General features: G+C 35.4%; 2 protein-coding genes across 6 annotated transcripts in view; one reads left to right on the plus strand and one right to left on the minus strand.

The window, feature by feature from the left end:
- The first annotated feature begins 1786 nt into the window (after nucleotides 1-1786).
- Nucleotides 1787-10742, plus strand: LOC117317301 (opsin-3-like). Its single transcript, XM_033872085.1, has 3 exons — nucleotides 1787-2507; nucleotides 7448-7541; nucleotides 10160-10742. Exons 1-3 carry the CDS (start codon nucleotides 1872-1874, stop codon nucleotides 10624-10626), a joined length of 1197 nt encoding a protein of 398 aa, XP_033727976.1. The 5' UTR covers nucleotides 1787-1871; the 3' UTR covers nucleotides 10627-10742.
- A 5908-nt stretch (nucleotides 10743-16650) lies between these two features.
- The window catches only part of LOC117317832 (ankyrin repeat domain-containing protein 33B-like), a 72656-nt gene continuing 69012 nt past the window's right edge, over nucleotides 16651-20294 (minus strand). For all 5 annotated transcript variants that reach the window (XM_033872782.1, XM_033872784.1, XM_033872781.1 and 2 more), the window contains exons 4-5: nucleotides 19602-19742; nucleotides 16651-18181 (exon numbers count right to left, since the gene is read on the minus strand). In XM_033872782.1, coding sequence (XP_033728673.1) covers nucleotides 17706-18181; nucleotides 19602-19742 — 617 coding nt within the window. In that variant the 3' untranslated portion in view covers nucleotides 16651-17705. The remainder of the gene's footprint in view (nucleotides 18182-19601; nucleotides 19743-20294) is intronic.

Below are 20294 nucleotides of genomic sequence, written 5' to 3' on the forward strand. Positions count from 1 at the left end.
TTGTTTTGAAGGAACTTGAACATGTTTGGGTAGTTTTTAAATAGATTCGTCTTTTTTATGTCTGCGTTTTTTATTCACTTTTTTCCGTTTGAAAATAAATTTTGTAGTTTCGCACTCTCTGGCAATTCAATGGTTGCCATGTTTATTGATATAGGTTGCAGTACCGGTTGGTGAATACATTCACAAGTATGGAATATTGTCATAATTTGGGTGCGAATGATGCCCTCATAGACTGCAAATCTATCTTGTTAGTTTAAATATGTATAAATGAGTATATTTTTTCAAAACTTTCTCTTTTAAGGTTATGAACCTTCTGTCGTCTGCCACCAAATGTCATAGGCACGTGTTGTTCTAGCAACGCTCTGATTGACATTTGACGTGACCCGGATTTACCTAGATTGGCATGGCGAGTGTCGTCTATGATGCAGAAGACACTCACCCTTCTGAATCACATGGTCGTATTCTTTTACTCTCTCAATGATATATATTTGTCTTCAAATTTCTTCCATAGTTTCATGGATTTGCAATTATAATTCTTTTTAACATCGATATTATCTGGGTATTTTAAAATGGCGATCGATTTGATGTTACTCCAAAATTGAACATTTGCAGCACACATATCAATGAATGCTAAAAACATTATTCCTTTGCATGTCTACGTGCTATAAAATAATCAAAACGTATGTAAAAGAGCCTTCATGTAGGGCCAACGTACAAGTCTTTTATCCGTCTTTTGCAGGAATTACATATTATAATCCGATTTACATTTAATTCCAAAACAGTCATATGGCACATTGTGCGTGACACAATTGTCATCGCGGTAATATAATCACGCCGTTGTCAAAGCGCATTGACATTTACTAGCTATGATATAGATTTACCAGCGAGTCTTTGACCAACGGCAACGCATTCACGTTTCTTAGTGTACCTACCGTGGAAGCAGTGTTTGTGTTTGAAGCAAATACTTTGGGCAGGGACTTATTTTCTCATTGAACTTATTTTCTTAGCGTGTTCACATATACGCAATATATGAGTTACACAGGACAATGGATATTATTTTCGGTGTAAAAACGGTGTAGGCGCCATATGTGTAAATGCTTAAATACATTTAAATATGTGCGGTATATTGTGAAGCTGGCGCAGGCTGTTTTTTAATACAATGAAAGCATATGCATTGAGCTTTCTCACTACGTTAGGAATAAATGTGAAAACAGTGGATTAAGTCACGAGTATTTGGTTGAAAGATATATTATTACACTTTGTAAATTGCAATATATATATAAATATGACATTTATGGTCATTGTAGGTTTCCTGGAAGACATTTGTATTGACTCGGTTATGATGCTGGATGAAAGTCATGTCCAGTGCTTCATGCAAATGCCACCATTAGAGTGAATGCGGGTAGTGCGTTAAGGTCAGGTTATTGCCACAAAGGTGTCTACGTATCTCTTTTGCTGTTATTATCGTCAGTGATAATTTGATTGATTTTTTTCATATCAATGCCAGCAATGTTACATTGACAAGATCATTGAACAGGGTTTATAACGTAATATACTTACTCGTGTCACTCTTAACGAATTAACACATATTCTGTACATTGCCAAATATATGGTTACTAAGCCAGTCTTGCATAATAAGCTTTTGGTGTATAATGTATTCTTGTCTGAACAATGCCTACAGATGTGAGGACAACCGAGTGTTCAATAAATAGAAACAAATCGTCGGTGTTGCATCCAAGGATATGATAATGCCACTGTGTAATGAACGAAACAGTCGGTTATGTGTTATATAGTGCCTTGGCTTTCTATTTGTCCCACCATATTTCTTTCATTGTACACCAATTTAGTAGTTCACTGTCATCACAGAAACTATGTCCCTTAACATATCATCGGAAAATTCAACAGGTTTGACCCCTTTTCTCTCGACATATGCGTACGTTGTTATTGGCGTGCTAATGACCGGAGCATCAATCGTCGGAATCGGACTTAATGGTCTTTTCGTTTACGTTTTTTGGCGACAGACATCGCTTAAAACGCCAACAAACTATTTCATCTTGGCTCTTTCACTGTTGGATTTCATCATGTCGTTGTTTGGACTACCAATGGTAGCGATTTCTTGTTTTGGAAAGCACTGGGTTTTTGGTGCTAAAGGATGTGTTTACTACGGATTCATAATGACGTTCGTAGGATTATCTATCATCACTATCCTTGCTACTATATCATTTGATCGCTACATTGTCATAGTAAAAACTCATTTGAAGTCTATGATAAGTCAACGTGTCGCTGTGAGTATGATAATTGTTTGCCTGCTGTATGGGCTAGCTTGGGCCATTGCTCCTCTTGTTGGATGGAGCGAATATGTTTTGGAAGGTGTCAGTATATCATGTTCTGTAAACTGGACCAGTGACACCCTCAACGATGCATCCTTCAGTGTAGCGATGCTAATATTGTGCCTGCTGGTCCCTGTCGGAGTAATTTTGTTCTGTTATGGAAACATCTTTTATAAGGTATGGACACCATTTGATCACCGTATGTAAGTTATGGATGTAAACCTCACTGTTAAATGATAATGACTCATTGCCAACTACCAAATATTTTCATACTTTCAAATACTTAACCTGTGGTATCATTGGTGTTTTTAAGTAATTTGATAATTTAGCACATTCATATTCTTACATCTTACGTCATATCTAAAACATCTAGACTGATAAATAATGTTGAAATTATTTGCTTTATATGTTTATGCTCATTTCAAGTACGCAATGAATCGGTTGAAATGTGTAAATGACATATATTTAAACATTTGATAATTATATGAAAGATATCATGTTGTCACTATCAAAATTAAGTATTATTATACCCCGCCAAAAATTCTATGGAGGTTACGCAATTTGTCTGTGTGTCGACAAAAATGCCCGGATAAACAGAAGTGTGAGGGACTATGTGTAGAGATTCGCATGCAGTTGTTGTTTTCTGTTAAGTTTTGTAACCATGCGAGAACGGTCATTTCACACACATTCCATTTTAATGACCAACAGCTTATCATACATTAAATCAGTTTCAATTAGTCAATTTATTGGTCAAAGTTTATAATAGTGTCCAATTAATGAGTTTAGAGGGTACTATTTTCTAAAATATGATACGTCATTTGTTTACCATGGTCACCAAAAGAAGGAAAGCGATTAGACAATCGTGCCCAGACTGATCCCTAGCTCTGCGTCTCATTTTCAATGAAATTACATACGTATATTTGGAACCATATGTGTAGGAGCATACATTTCTTTTTGCTTGTCATGTTAATCTGGTCAATAAAGCTATGATTTTGTGTGTGGACATACGTATTGGAACCACGGAACAAAATGGTTTTCAGTTTTCAACACTGGTCCACAAACCCTATTATTATACCTTATGTACGATTCTCGCCTTATTATTGGTCAATTCCTAATCACATGACCTGAAACAATATGCAGTGTCAGAAACAGCGGTCAACATTGCCGTGGGATATTGCAATGTTCCCCGCTCCGCCCGAAAACGCACGATTGATTCTTACGGAAAATCCCGAACATTGAGAAGGGAGACAATTCTTACAAACCCAACAGTGACACCGACAACTTGTAAACATGGAGCAGACGTCCAAGAGGTTTGCCTCAATATTTGAGGATATCGATAAATTGATATCTATTCGGTATAATAAAATAAATAGTGCCCTTGTCTGAGGGGAATATGGAGGATTGTTTCCCTTAGAGAACATTTTCTTCCCTCGCCTATCGGCTAGGGAAGATAATGTTCCCTCGGGGAAACAATCCTCCATATTCCCCTCAGACCAGGGCACTATTTATATAATATTGAAAACTGTTATCTCTCAAGCCTGTAAATAGAGTATTTAAAAATGATACTTTTTTGATTTTTTTATGTGGGGGCCACAATCTTGTATTGGAAATGACACCAAAAAATCACCCAGAATCAAAAGAAATTACACATTTAACTAACTCTCCCTGACATAAACAGACTATATTTTTTTGCTATATATTTTATATATACATGTACATGTGCATGTATTGCCCAGGGCACATACAATTTTAGAAAATTCTCTCGCCTGAATATCCAATCAGTAGGCCCCGATGCATTTACCTTGCCGAAACGGGGAAAACCAACAATCCATTTTTTATTTGGTTCTGTGGTCCCTACAAAGACAAATTATCACTGAGATCAATTGTAAACCGTTTGATGTTATTATTTTTGCCGTACTATTTTTATGAATATTTCCAAGATTTTAATAAAAACAACTAAATTTTTCTGATTTCCATGGAGTCATATCAACCTGTCTGCAATCTCTTGGTAGTTATAGGATAACGGCAATTCTCACAAGATTGCAGACAAATTTCATTTGTTTACAATCTTGTGAGAATTATGGGACAATTACTTTCCAGAGAAAGCAGTTTAAATTAACATATTTATAATGTAAGTCATATTTAAGTTTTTACTCCGTTTCTTATCATTATTTTTCCGCCAAGTTTTGTCCAACGCATTTCTCGAACACTGTAAGTCGGATTGAAATGAAACTTCGAGTGAACATAGATGGCAATCTGAAGTTGTGCACCTCACTATTTATTGTTCGATTTGACATCCAATATGGCAACCAGAGCCAATAATTGGTTAAAATGTAATAGGCTATAACTCTATAACCGTCGGTTGCTCTGAAATGAAATTTGGTGGGAATAAAGATGAACATGTGAAAATTATTTTGAGACACTTTTTTTCCCGAGATCCCAGGGTTCTAGGCCAGCTCCCCTTATATTTTCATTATAACTTTAATTTCATGAAATTTGGTATTAAGGTGTCTTATGACACTTAAAACATTACTGTAATTTTCGTTTCTAGATTGAAAAAATGGCGGCTATTTCCAGGCCTCTAATTGGTCAAAATTTAGATATTGTCTGACTTTGATAAAATTTTGTATGTAGGGATATTAGGGGACTGCAAATCACTTTCACTTTTTAACAAAATGGCTGCCATTTCCTGGCAAAATTGGTCCAAATTTGCATATTGTCCGATTTTGATCAAATTTTGCATGAAGCAATATCATGGGACTCCAGTCACTCTCGTAACCTCACTTTCATATTTTAACAAAATGGCCGCCATTTCCTGGCCTCTGATTGATCGAAGTTTACATATTGTCAGATTTTGATGGAATTTGGTATGTAGGGGTATTAGGGGACTGCAAAATCAACTGAACGGGGTTCGCTACCATAGCAACCATACGGAAACTTTTAATTGGTCGAAATTTAAATATTGTTTGATTTCAATGAAATTCGGTATATAGGGATAATGAGGGATGATGAACGTAATGGTATGACTGGAGGTGTTTGGGGGACTTCTGTTATGGTTTCCCTATTACAATTAGCACTTGTTTTATAATACAATTATAAATAACAATATCCACATCATAAGTTACACTATCGGATATCGGCCGAATTTCTTTTGTTCTCATTGGCTAAAACATGGCTAGGTGGACCCAAGGTCAATATTTTAGATTCTACCAGTTCGGTTTAACACCATATTGACCTCACTAATGGCCCATAATTGATGAATATATGGAGTATTAATCATTATATAAAGAATATCAATCACCATATTTTGATTATTGCAATGGTTTCGATCACATAAAAAAAAAGATATATATTTTCAGTTTCTTTATATAATATAAGACTTGTGAACTGCTTTTCACAAGAACATCGAAAAATTCGCTTGTGAACTGGTTTTCATCTCAAAATTATATATCATTAAATCTAATAAAGTTGCAGCACTGAGCAGTTCTGTCAAGGTCTGAATATGAGATATGTGTTATTGTGACCATGGAATCACTCGTTTCTGCAAAAAAAGAAGCTTTGCAACCCTTTTTTCCATCTCTTCTTTTCGGAAGCCTGAAGTTGGTTCCGAGTTCCGGGTTCCGAGTTCTGTTTAAGTAAACGGAACTCGGAACCAGTTCCGAGTTCCGTTTAACATAAACGGAACTGCAATGTATTAACTTTACGGGTTTTGGTCCCAGTTCCGAGTTCCGTTTAAGAAAAACAAACTACTCTGCATAAACTTTACGGGACTTGGTCCCAGTTCCGAGTTCCTTTTAAAATAAACGGAACTCGGAACTGGTTAAACGGACTCGAAACTGTGTCCGAGTTCCGTTTTAATTAAACGGAATTCGGAACTCGGAACAAACTTCAGGCTCCCCTTATTTTCAAACTTTACCATTCAAACCCATTGGAAGCTTTATTTCATACCAAAATGTATAAATGTCATAAGATTACATCGGTAAATATTATCAAAAAAGGGGAATTCTGTGGACATGACGTCATCAAAACAGCAGGAAATCAAATCCTTCATCCGCATGGCTCCTATTTATGATTCTCAAAACGTTGATCTCAACATTGCTATGGTGCAAAGACAATCTAACTTTTATTTTTATTATTGTAATATACATGTAGTTGCAGACGGTCATTTCATCAATCGTAGGACTAATGCGTATTTTTGTAAAAAGGAATCGTTCGTGTATGACCATCAAATCATGTTTCTATTTTTCTGGTCTATCACTTGACAGCAAATTGACTTCCATATTAGCAACATTCACGCATGCTAGCGCAATATCCATTTAATATACGGTCGCTCCATACCAAATATAATGCACCTGATATCGTATCATGATGATTGCAAATATATAAATCAATAATATATTGTCTAATCAAAAATGTCCTTCACAATTTCATATAATAGCAACATTTATGTTTCAAAGCTAGTTTGAAACTGGCGGAGATGACAAATTAAACTCAAATAATCAAATAGACGATAAGACAATAACTTAAGCAACAAGAGTCAAATTGAAATGCCGTTTATTTCAGGTTAATACAATATCATGTTATGATAACAAAGAGATCGATTGATAAATAAAGAAGATATCTGGCAAGATTCAAACATTGAAATAAACAAACTGAAATAACTTATAATAATTGTAAAGTTTGCTTTGGCCTGACGGACGACATTAACCATCAAACTTCTGTCAAACAGATTTGACGGGCATATTTTGACATTTGACGTGCATATTAAGATTAATTATACCACTAAATCTCAAGGTAGACATTGAATGGCAGTGCATGTAGCTTATTTCATAATAGCACTCATTACCAAGGTACACAATGTATTATTATTTGAAATCACTCTTTAACATTTAAAGGAGGAAGTGAGTAAATATTTCTCTCAAATAATATTCGTAATCCCTTGATATTTTTCTTCTATGTAGGAAGTACCTTTTATGGAGAACAGTTGTTTTATAAATAAGGACTTTCTGGAATGATGGTTATACGTTTGTGTTATGCATACCCCATATAAATTCGGCAAAAGTTTTCTGTGATTCATTTGTGTTATCATAACTGGATAACTCTTAATATATTGACAGGTAAGAAGAAGTGGTCATAATCAGACACTTTCTGACTCTGATCGTGGCTCCAAAATGGACCGAGACGTAGCGAAGACGATCTTGTGGATGATACGTAAGTTAAATACAACTGTAACAGGATCTTATTTCATTAGATTTTATCATTGTATATATTACATTTTATATGTGTGTTCAAATGTCTGTTATAATATGCCCAGATTGTATTGTGTATGTGTTTGTTCGTTTATTGGCGTTACATGTTACAGGGTCTGGTGTTGTTTTGTATTCTGTATAATGTCTTTATGTATTTTTTGTTACAGTTTACGATTTAAGTCACGAGTATATGTCCTTTTATTTTCTTGTGTTTTATTGGTCAGTATTTTCATTTCGTTTGTTGGTCAGGTTTTTGCGGGAATGTTGTTGTTAAGACATTTAGACTCCTGTTGGTCAAGCTGACCACACACATATTTAATTTATCAAAGTTTTTCGGACAGGACAAACATTTACTACAACTGTGCACAGGTGGAAGTATTGTGTGTAGGATGGCTCTGTGCCACACACTTTCTTTAAGTTTGATAAAATTGCTATCTATATATTTACAAGTATAATCAAAATACAAACAGAATACCAGTTTAACTTAATATAAGATCAAAAAGTAGTAAATACTTAAGTAAGAAACTTGCTACACAGATATTTAATTTATTTTATATATGAATTCGGGTAATGTTATGTAATACTATATGTAGCATACTTTTCACAATGATGTATATGTATGATAGATTGTAGATTATTTCTTTAGTTGTAATTCTTATTAATATATCTGTAATGTTATAATTTTTCGAAAGAAGTTATTATTGATACAATTTAATTGAAGTCAATGAATTTGTAAATCTTTGATATCTTAAAGATTCTATGTATTTATTGTAATATTTAGTAATTCTATTTAAATTGGTATTATTGATGCAAATTATAATAGCGAGTTATCTCCCTTAGTAATGTATGTGTAAGTTCCACTGTTCGTCCTACTCAGTGTTTAGTGTATTTTTATATATTTGTTAAAGAGTGATTCGTTCTCGTTCTCTACAACGTGTAAATGTTGAACTGCCTCTCTGCACCTTGAGTTTTAAATATACATGTGCTGTACGTGTCATCTGTGAATCCATGACGAATGTGGGAAATTTGAAATACAGAGTTTACTATCTTTAAATGCAGGCTTTTCTACTATTTAAAAGCAACACGATACATAACGCATGCTGTTTTGATCCTGTGAGGCAGGATTGTTTTAATTTGCTGTAGTTGCATCGAACAGTAGTAACATTGGGGAAAATACATATTACTTAGCCCAATGTAAATGCACTTCGATGCAGCTACGAAAACTAAAAACAAAAACAAAAACAAACTTCATAATTACACTTGATCACTATAACATTGTTTTCAATGGAAACAAATCGCCTTATACACATGGTTGGAACAGAAGTCCTCCTTAATGAAACATCCAAGTTAATCGGAAAACACCAGATGGCGCTACCTTGGTGTCATTGACAACAGACAGTAAACAAAATAGTTCGGAAAGAAAACAATGTACTCAAGATGTTTTACAATATCTATTAAAGGAAGAAATACAGACTAATTTTCTCCAATATCACAGTGTTCTTTCTGCAGTAAAATATTTCAACTCCAATATAGATTTTCCTAAATTAAAATTGATATGTCCCTTTATTCCTGTTGACATGGAACAATTTTTTAACAGTCTAAAGGTTCCAAACATTTTTATAGCATCCTGTTAAAAATAATGTAATTCCATCAGGTCAGAAGTAATGGAATAGAGTGTTTGATTTTAGTTACTTCTCTTGCCAACAGATATTTAAACTTCCTTTTGCTATAACTACTAACACAAAATTTCAGTCGTTCCAGTACAGAATAAATCACCATATTCTAACAACAAATTAATTCTTATTTAAAACTCGAAAAATTTATCTCCCATGTATACACTTTGCAATTCCGAGATTGAAACCATTATCCATATTTTATGGGAATGTCAAGAGGTCCAGAAACTTCTTCTTAGTTTTGAAAATCTTTTAGATGCACTCATTATTCCTTTTTATTTTATTAAAGAATCTTATCTTTTTTGGATTCCTTACACAGAATGTGAATGATAAAATGGATAATGAAATACTCATTATAATTAAACACTGAATTTAAAATGCGTTGTCTTCATAGCTCCTTAAATATAAGTGCATTGGATAACTCAACTAAGGACTACCATAATATACAAAGAGTTATAGCGAATACAAAAGGAAATACTTATAAAGAAAAGTTTAAAAGGGATGGAAAAAATGGGGGGAACTTATTGCTTTGTGGAAATATATGTCTGACTCTGTATTTTTTCTTGTAAATTATTTATTCATAATTTCATAACATTGTGAGTTGAGTTCTGAAACCAATAGTCCATCCCCTCTCTCTGTCTCTTCTCTTTCTCTTTCTCTCTGTCTATATGTCTGTCTCTGTCTGTCTGAGAGACAGAGAGAGACAGAGAGACAGAGAGACAGAGAAACAGAGAGTTATAATGAAATCATAATAGATTAGTATTAAAATAGTTCAAAAAGAAGGTATAATGCTTGCAGGGCCGGAAGTATAGATTTGCAGTATAAGTCAAAGTCATTGGACAAATCATGATGATAATAAACAGGTCTACAAACCTTTTCCCAGATATTGTTTTTTTCTCGGTTTCAGTTGCTTTCATCGTTTCCTGGTCTCCGTATGCCCTTTTGTCCATGACAGCTGTGATTGGTGGGGCATCAACTATTTCACCTGGCTTGTCTGTCTGCCCTACCATCTTGGCCAAAATCAGTGTAGTTTGGAACCCGCTGATTTATAGCTACAGAAACAGAGAGATACGCAGGTCCATGTTAGAATTCCTCCCGTTTCTTCATTGTTGGCTCAATTTACCATGTGTGAGGTTACAGGGTCAAGGCCAGATACGACCTGATATGTACAGAAATGATACCACAGGAATGGTAGCATTGCCAAGCACTTCAACAGAGGGTACACAGACAACGGGCAAGCGTCTACCGAAACAGGGGATACAACTGGAGGATGAGTGTACAGAGCTCAATAAAAAGGCTGCTTCGATGAAAACTGGGAATAATCCCACATCACGTCTTAAGGTTAAAGCTGATATGTTCACCGTCCGTAATTAATTCTTAAAAGAAACTACGATGAATGAAAATGATCTGTATATATTGTACTGTAATCATGCCTTTATAGTACGATGGCTGATTAAGGACATACACATTTTTTTTCTATGCTAGGGCCCTAAATTAGTAACCTAGGGCCCTAACATAGCTACATAAGGGCCCTAACATAGCTATCGTATGGTCCTACTTAGTAACCTAGGGCCCTAACATAGCGAGCTTAGGGCCCTAACATAGTAACCTAGGGCCCTAAGCTAGCTATTTTAGGGTCCTAGGTTACTATGTTAGGGTCCTAGGTTACTATGTTAGGGCCCTAGGTTACTATGTTAGGGCCCTAGGTTACTATGTTAGGGCCCTTGGTTACTATGTTAGGGCCCTAGGTAACTATGTTAGGGCCCTAGGTTACTAAGTTAGGGCCCTAGGTTACTATGTTAGGGCCCTAGGTTACTAAGTTAGGGCCCTAGGTTACTATGTTAGGGCCCTAGGTTACTATGTTAGGGCCCTAAGTTACTAAGTTAGGGCCCTACGTTACTAAGGTAGGGCCCTAACATAGAAAACAAAATCTTTGTATGTCCTTAATCAGCCACCGTATGACGGAGATTCATTGCGCATGTTAATATACGTAATATGTTTCTTTAACCACATGATGGCGATAATGACTTATTATCATGAGGCTGATATTCTTTTGTAATGGTCACATAGATGTATTAATATTAATAACGTCGGTATGGTCTAATATTGGTACTCGGTCCTAACAAACATGATCGCTGGTGCTTACTAGAAATAAACAATTGAGCATGTAGTAATAACGACAGTACATACAAATGTACAAGTAGATTGTCGAACTTTTTAGGCAATCGGACCTTTTATCAAAACAAGTAAATTACAAACAATCACATATAGACATAGCAGTTTAGCAGATTAACAACGAGCAATATCGTCGTGTTTGTGTTAATGATCCCCTCGGTCGATGATTAAATCGCCAAAGGCCTATTGTAATTAATGAGAAAACCTCTTATATGGTGAACAGATACTTTGAATAGAGAGTCAAATAGAAGGTTGAACAAAGAACAGCGCAATATATATATAAATATATATATATGTTTTGTGTACATGTAATACCGCGATTTTCTTTTTGGAAATACATGGTAATGCAGATGTTAATTTTCATTCGGAAGGAAAATTAAACCACAGACAAGTTACACATGTTGTTTCATACACGCATTAAGTTCTACGATATTTCCACATTTTAAAGTTGTCCGTTTTCATTGATTTAACTATACAATGTGTAATAGAAAATACGTAAGAAACTGTCTTTACCTTGAATATTACGGACATAGTGCAATTTTTGTATGTTATTATTCGTGGTACGATAATTATACACGAAAACAATCTGACAAAATTGTCAATACACTATCTCGTTATTAGGATTATGCCAATGGAAACAATACAGTGCTATAAATCTTTTAAATTCATTTATAAACGTTAGAGTGGTTAACATTAAAACTGAAGATATATTTTCACGTAAATTTAGTACAACATGTGACTTTAAGTAATGACGTAGAATACTAGTGATCAAAGAACATTATTTTTTCTACGGTATTTCACGTTGTGTCAGAGTCTTGACATGCCCAGTATTTGCTAAAGAAATCCATGTTTTCGTTACATCCTTTTTCTACCATCACGTCCCGTGCTATATTGTGTCTAAATGTTTCATTTTAAAACTTTGATCTACGTTTTAAGTTAATAAGTGGATTGTGAACATGAAATAAAATGTCTGCCAGTCCATCTGCCCCTGTACTGACAGTCTCCATAAAACTGATAACCTCTGTTGATGTAGTCATCGTGCATAGAAATTGCACACCTGTGCTTATTTTTTGCTCTTTAATTGTTAATTGAATCCTCCAGTTAGTATTCGAATAGACATGTACTCATCATAAACCGAATAACTTATTTTTTGTATCCGCATATTGTATTGCAATGATGTCCCTTGTATGGAGATAAACTTATTTGGACAAACCCTGTGGTGTTTTTATCCAAATGGTCGGTATGATTATATATGTTAACCACATTTAAACCCATTTGTTTTCAGACATCTTATCCTGTAAATTTTATTCAGAATCTATATCCTATAATTTTAATTTACAATTTATGAAGAATTACTGCTACAGTCGTCATACATTGAATGCTATGTACCTAATGCTTGGGTCTGCATTGTTTTGTCGAAGTTACCTCCCTTCTGCTATGATATTATATATCTGAATCTCGTTACAGCGAGACAGTGCTTTTTATGGATTTATGCCGCTTTGTCGGTAGATGCTTTTACTTGTTTTATCTGCACGATGGCATATTTTAATGAATCATTCAAATGCATGTGTTTTCATCAAAGTTGTTGATCTGGATATATAATTTTATCATTTGTCTGTTTTACGGATTTATGCTATTTATGCCATATTCCACTACACCCCCCCCCCCCCCCCCCCCCCCCCCCCCAACACACACACCCAACATCCAACACCCCTACCCACCATCCCTACCCTATTATGTATTGATTGCAAAGTGTATTTACATGTACAGTATGTAATTTATACTTGATTTAACCAATGCCTTGGGTTTTCTCCATGTACTTTGATTTCCTCTTACAATGAGACCCGTAGCGCGCTTTCATAAAACAAGTTTGCTTGATATAAGCTGTTAAAGATTGCATCGAAATTGTTGTAAAACAAATTGTTGCTTTAAGTTTTTAATGAAAAACATAACATATCATGATACAAATTATAAATAAATGTTGTATGTATTTTAGACTGTGTTTTTTTCATTAATATTCAACAATCCCGTTCAGTTTACGCAACATATACGAGGACTGATTGATATGTTGTGAGCTTCATATTGAAGAATTTGAATTTTGCCGGACATATTGAATTATTTTTCAACATAGTCCCCTTCAGTATCTATTAACCATTTGCCAGTGGTGATTAATGGCCTCAGTGCCACTTTTATAGAACTACTTTTTCTTGGATATTCAGAAAGTCATCCACTGCATCACCGGACTGAAAATATGAAGACTGATGGAGCGAGATCAGGTGAATAAGGCAGGTGTACAATTAATTTAAAGCCACAATCGTGAATGGCAGCCATGACAATGAGAGACTTGTGAACAGGAGCATTGTCCTGGTGGAATAACACACCTTAAGTGAGCTTTCCGCGGCGCTTAAGTTAAAAAAATTATCGTAATTGCCTCAGAAATGAAGCACAGTATGTGTCATTGATTGTTGGCCTTTTAGGAGATAATCTATTAGCAGAATACCATCTGCATCCCAGAAAATTAGGACCATAACCTTACCAGCTGATGGAATAGTCTTTGCCTTCTTTGGCGGGGGAAACCCAAAGTGCTTCCATTGTTTGTTTGTTGTTTGGCCTCTGGGGTAAAATGAGGGACCTAAGTTTCATCCATAGTGACAAATCTCTGAAGAAAGTTGACTGTATCTTCGCACGGGATACTGAGCGCCTGGTGTGCTATTGATCGACTGTCAGAAGTTTTGGTACCCGTCGAGCCTAAAGCTTTTTCATTGCAGGATCCTCGGTCGGAATGGAATGTACTCGTTCCTGTAAAATTCCAACTCTACTTGCTATATATCTTTCTGTCACTCGTCTGTCAGTCATAACAATAACATGAAATTTATTGACCATTTCTGGGGTTGCAACATTAACAGGCCTGCAAAGACGGGGGTCATCCTCAAGGCTCTGTGGGCCGAGCTTAAATTCCGCCACTCACCTTTTCAGTGTAGCATATGAAGGGGCATCTTTCCCTTGTGTTGCTACCATATCATTATGGATATCCTTAGGTGTTAAACCTGTTTAATGCATATATTGTATCACTGCTGCTTCATCGATTTTGTCCAGTTTGCACGGCTTCTCCTCTTTACTTTAGAGTGCTACCTCGTCGATATAAACTAACCAATTGAGGCCAGTCTTTGGAAACACGGTCCTATATAGTCAGAGATAGTAGGACTTACAAAGAACATCCTTGAATATCTCCATCAATACGAGGCTCACAACATATCCATCAGCCCTCGTATATATAAGTTACGGCTGACGAAGTATATATGGGTGTTGGTTTTACATTTGGACCAAATTTATGTATGTGGTTGTTCCTTTTGGAAACACGAGGTGCATCTTTTAAAGGAAAATTCTTCATTCATTTCAAGAAAATCTAGTTTGTTTGATCAGTATACCATATGCACTTTAGCATCTAAATTGTTCACATTGTTATCAGAGTTCATTACTGAAAAAACTTTTGATCACGGAATATGGTCAATTTAAAAATTTGTAGATGGGAGATTTGAGGGATTGCAAGCCCAACTTTTCCGTTGACGATAACCCATGCTGGCAAAATATTGGTCTCTATTTATAGGTGAAATGATAGAAATGAGTGCAGCATGCTTGACATAATCTATCTCTTGGATGGTAGTTAGTTTAAAAATGACCCAATTTTAATTCAATGATATCAAAGACTAATCTTCTTTTTGTATTCATTCTAATATCATATTATCTTAAGGTGTAGAGAAGTATAGCAGATTTCACGAGCTGAATTGGTAACCAGACTTAAGTGACGTCCTTGTACGTACAAGAAAAGGGGACATGTTGTTTTTTACTTGTTTGAAAATAAAAGATAAATTAATAGATAAAAACTGATAAATATATCAAATAAATAAATTACCATATGATTCGTAGCAGGGAGGATACACCTCGACCACCCATTGCAGATGCAACTGGTAAGGACCCTGGTAATTTATTTATCAGAGTATTGGGCATATTGGATGCGACCCCAGACATCCCGTGTCTCAGTATGTCCCAGTTATTGGCAGATCAGTGGAAACACCCCAGGCACTATCCTCGTGGGAATTCGGGAGGTAGAACCTAGCTTTTAATGTTTGATATTGTGGACAACACCGTGGTTATCCAGTGAAGCTAATATCAACAGCGAATGATTGAAATCAACGGGAACTGTTTACAATTTAATTCCTAATGTTTTGAACAGAAGAAAAACATGAACTATGGCTTGGAAATTAGCAGAGAACTCACAGATTTGCGATAATTGCTTCAACATAATATTGATGTTGGATCTAAATTTCGTCTTGCCAAGTCTCAGTCTGGTGTATTTTGTGTACTGTTGTACAGTGATCATATATTGTTTGTTTTCTAATAGGCTTGTCAATCATTGGTCTAAAATATGTCCAAAAATTCTGAAAACCTTAGCTATGCAGGAAGCTGCTACTTTTACGACATGGCCTAGGGCAGAACAGTTATCTTTTCCTTTTCAAGGGGATCTCGATCTAAAGGCGAGATAAATATAATCTGAGTTAGAAGGAAGTGAAAAAATCAAGATAAAGTCACTCTTGACATTTATGATTAGTAGAGCGTGTACCCTTGCCCCAGCTAAGAGGCAAACCACGATACTGTATCATAGGAGCAGTTAGGAAGAATATCGAGACATACTAGAAGGCAAAGGAAAATCATATTAAGTCACTGTATGAACACACAGATTTATCCCGCGATTGATGAACCTAGTCGCTATTTGGGTTACGTATTAGCGACATAGATCTCTGGAGACACCGTCGACAGGTGGACTCCAACCGTTATCGGCCGTATCGACCCTGTTTCCACGAGATCCTCTGATTGGCTGGTCAATCAATGCTGTTGTTTGGTCTCCAGTTCGGCTCATCTCGTCAACACCATAGCCAACATAATGCCCTCTCTGACGATATCTGTAATGGTCTTAATAACTGTCTTTCTTTAGCGCCCGTCAGAACTACTTTCTGGTACAGTCTTATATTTCAGGGCAGTTGTCTTCTAACGGTAGCTTCACCCTAAATATATAATAATGTTAATGAACAACTACCTTCTAATTATTTAACATGTATATCTAACACTGAAATATAATGTTGAACATAGGATACAATCAGTCTTGGAAATGGACATAAGGTTAATTACATATATATAATTTCTCCTTCGAATTCATAACACATATTTGTTGAATAACATAGTTTATTAGTCAAATGGTCTAAAATTGTTATTATTTATAATTGTTATCATCTTAATGTTTAAGAGAAATGCTTAAACATGAATTCAAAGAAATGTGTCTGTGCGGTAGAGAATAACACATACGAGTGTATTGAATGACGGATTCCGGACAATGCTTAGATACATATAAATGTATTTGACAACTTTCTAACAGTCACATGACAGAAAAAATATATTGAGGTTTAAATAAATCATACAAAATTTAATTAATATTTTAGATAAAAAGAAGAAAATATACACATAGAAAGCAAATTTAGGTAATGTGAAACAAGAATATCTTGTGGCTGTATTGTCATAGCAACGGAAAATATCACTCTCTAAAGACAATGGAATATTTTACCCGATACATCATGTATTGAAATAATATGTAAGCTTTCTTAAATGAGCGATGTAATTAATTCATAAAAATGGAAAAAAAATGTATATTAACAACAAAACACCACAAGTTTAAGAAACTGATATTGTATAGAGAAGCGTAAGTATTACGATGTATTGATTAGATAATTAATACTGTAGATTGAAAATTTCGATAAATTCTAGTCTTCTCATATTTTCTTAGATAAAACAAAAGTTGAGGAGATATAACTACACAAAAATGAGAGTAAAACAAATACACAAGACATGCACTATTCGATAATTATTGTGTCAATATGAAATTTTTTTTTGCAAATTTGGGCCACCACTTTTCGAAAGCAGAGCTGGCAAACATTAACATCCCTCAATAGACAACAAGGTACAAAATGTAACTTGAAATTAAAAGTATCAAGTATGTAATATATCAATCCCCGTCATCGATCGAGGTATATAACATCAGGTTTATGCACGTTGCTTTAACTGAAAATCATTCAGGCGTATTGCCGAAATTACGTTTTAATTTAAATTACAATTATCTTATCGCTGTGAAAACCACCAGATGAAGGCGGCATATTCCATCATATAATTCCTTTTTTTCCCACAACGAATCTTGAAATAATGACATGATTTGAAATAAAATAAACACTTCACTTCCTGTCAGAAGGTGACGTAATTTCTACGCGTGGAATGTTTTCAGCACTGACTGGACGTTTAAGAACAGGCGGTGAACCACTCTGTGTTACTACTCCCGGAAGTATGGGAGTTGACACACATCGTGCAATTATTGCAAAGGGATTATCAATTTTGGTACTCTCTGAAAAGTTCATTGTAGGCGGATTTGAATGAGTATTATGTCCGTGAATCATCTTCTTCAGTTTTCTGCGGAGGGATTTTGATTTTTTTCGCTGTCGACCAATATACTCTTTATCTCCTTTGCAAGTATTCGTTAAGTCTGGTTCACTGTTTGAGCGTTCATGTACTTTCTTGTTACGAGAGTTTGATAAAAATCGTTTGGTATTGATGAACTTGGCAATTTCATCTGCACATTCTTGTCTCCCGGTAAACCTTGCCCACTCTTCGGCACAGAGCTTCCTACCATAGTCCCGCAATTTTGGATTTGCCCCTGAAATTGATTAAACATTGCATTGAGCAAATTATAAAATCTGTAATTTGCCATTGATGTTAGGTGATCATACTGCTGGTTTTGTTCCGTAATTCTTCAATGCATTTACACTTCTTATCAACAGGGAACAATTGTTCACACTTAGTAGAACCAAACGATGATCGAGTAAGGTAAAGAATAGTTCCCAACTGTGTTTGATATCTCTCTGTATCGAAATCAGAGTCAATAGCAAGCAAATTTTAACATGAATCTTCTAATTAGTTATTTTTAACTGTTACATAACATTTAAACATTTAAAAGAAGCAAAATTTTGTCGAAACATCAAAAGTCAAACTTCGCTGCTCTAACCCTGGTAATATGATTTGTTTGGTTTGATTTAGTATTGTTTAAAAGCCATATTAAAAGCGTAGGTGTCCTCCCGTATATGCGAGATGCATGTTGGGCGAACGTGGTTGTGTGTTTTGGATGACTGCGGTATGTTTGTGTTTGTCTTCTTGTGATAGTGCAGAATTGATGCCAAAATTACAGTGCCACCTCACTGAATCATACTGCCGAAGACACCACCAGTACACCTCAACCGGTCACATTATACTGACAACGAGATAAACAGACGCCCCATTCTTATAATGCCGAAGTTAAGCGGGAGTAGAAACTTCCATTCTCATATATTCCGATATTTGCGGTAAGAGGACAGACCCCAAATCCTTCCTATAAGGGGCGAACGCTCATCTAAATTTAAAGGTAAAAAATGAAGCAGTGTCGAAGGAGCCATTAGGGATAAACTTGTTTTGAAAGAAAAGATACCAAATTGAGTCGCTTCTTGTGATCAATTAAAGAGGGCAGCAGGTATAAAGCTTACGCCCTACCTGTAGGGCAGCTGATAGCTCGAAGGCTTATTAATTTGACGTTAAAACTACGTCAGAAAAAGTTGTATATATTTCCTCGAACCCTTGGGATATTTAATGACGCCCTTGCTTTGAGATAACGATGTTCGGCTGTATAATAATCTGTTATACCATATGTCTTTTTACATCGGTAAGATATGTCGTTAAAACCGAGAGAAGGATCTGGTACTCTTTTCGATTTGAAACACAACCTGTACAGAAGTATCGGTCGATGTGTATCAATGCTGTTCAAATCAATCAAGTATTTCTGCGTTATCAATGAAAGCTGCATCTAAAACTGATAAGCATAAAAAGAATTTTCCTCAACGAAACTATTATCAATCAAAATGTTTGAATAAAGTGAAGAACATTGTGATGAAAAACGTTAATTTAAGAAATTAGTGCAGCAGAGGATCTTTTATGTTGACGATGTATCTCTAAAGTGGCATATACTCAAAATGTGTAATTCATTAATAGTAACAGGGTGAAATGATGCGAGTTGATACCAGAATTTAACTATTTTAGAGACCACTAACCAGCGTACAACAGCAGCTTTGCACATGATGTTCTCCCTTGAATCGCAGCTTTCATCAGAGCAGTGAACCCAAGCTTGTTCCGTTGGTCTACATTGATTTTCCGGAAGTCATTCAAGAGAAATTTTACTATTTCACGATAACCTGCAAATATATATGATGCATATATTTATCAAAAGTGAGTTACATACACAATGCATTACATCAACTGCTAATTATAAAATCAATCAATGTGATATTGACCTCAGATGAAAACAACACAATATGCTCTCGGCATCAGTGAGAACAGATAGACACCAACACAATGAGATGTTGACGTTAATGGGAACATGTGGACACGAAAACAATGTGATGTTAGCATCAATAGAAATTGATGGACAAAACACAATGCGATATTGGCTTCAAATGAAACGTGTTGACACTAACACAATGTACTGTTTGTATAAGTAGGAACAGACGGACATTAACACAATATGATGTAAGCATTAGTAGGGAACACAATGGGCTGTTGGCATTAGCAGAAATGGATGGAAACAAACACAATGTACTGTTTGTATAAGTAGGAACAGACAGACACTAACACAATGTGATGTTGGCAACAGTAGTAACGGATGTACACCAACAAAATATGTTGTTGGCATTAGTAGGAACAGATCGACACCAATATAATGTGATGTTGGCATTAGTAGAAACGAA

The sequence above is a fragment of the Pecten maximus genome, chromosome 19 (genome assembly GCF_902652985.1).
Source record: "Pecten maximus chromosome 19, xPecMax1.1, whole genome shotgun sequence".
Lineage (NCBI taxonomy): Eukaryota > Metazoa > Mollusca > Bivalvia > Pectinida > Pectinidae > Pecten > Pecten maximus.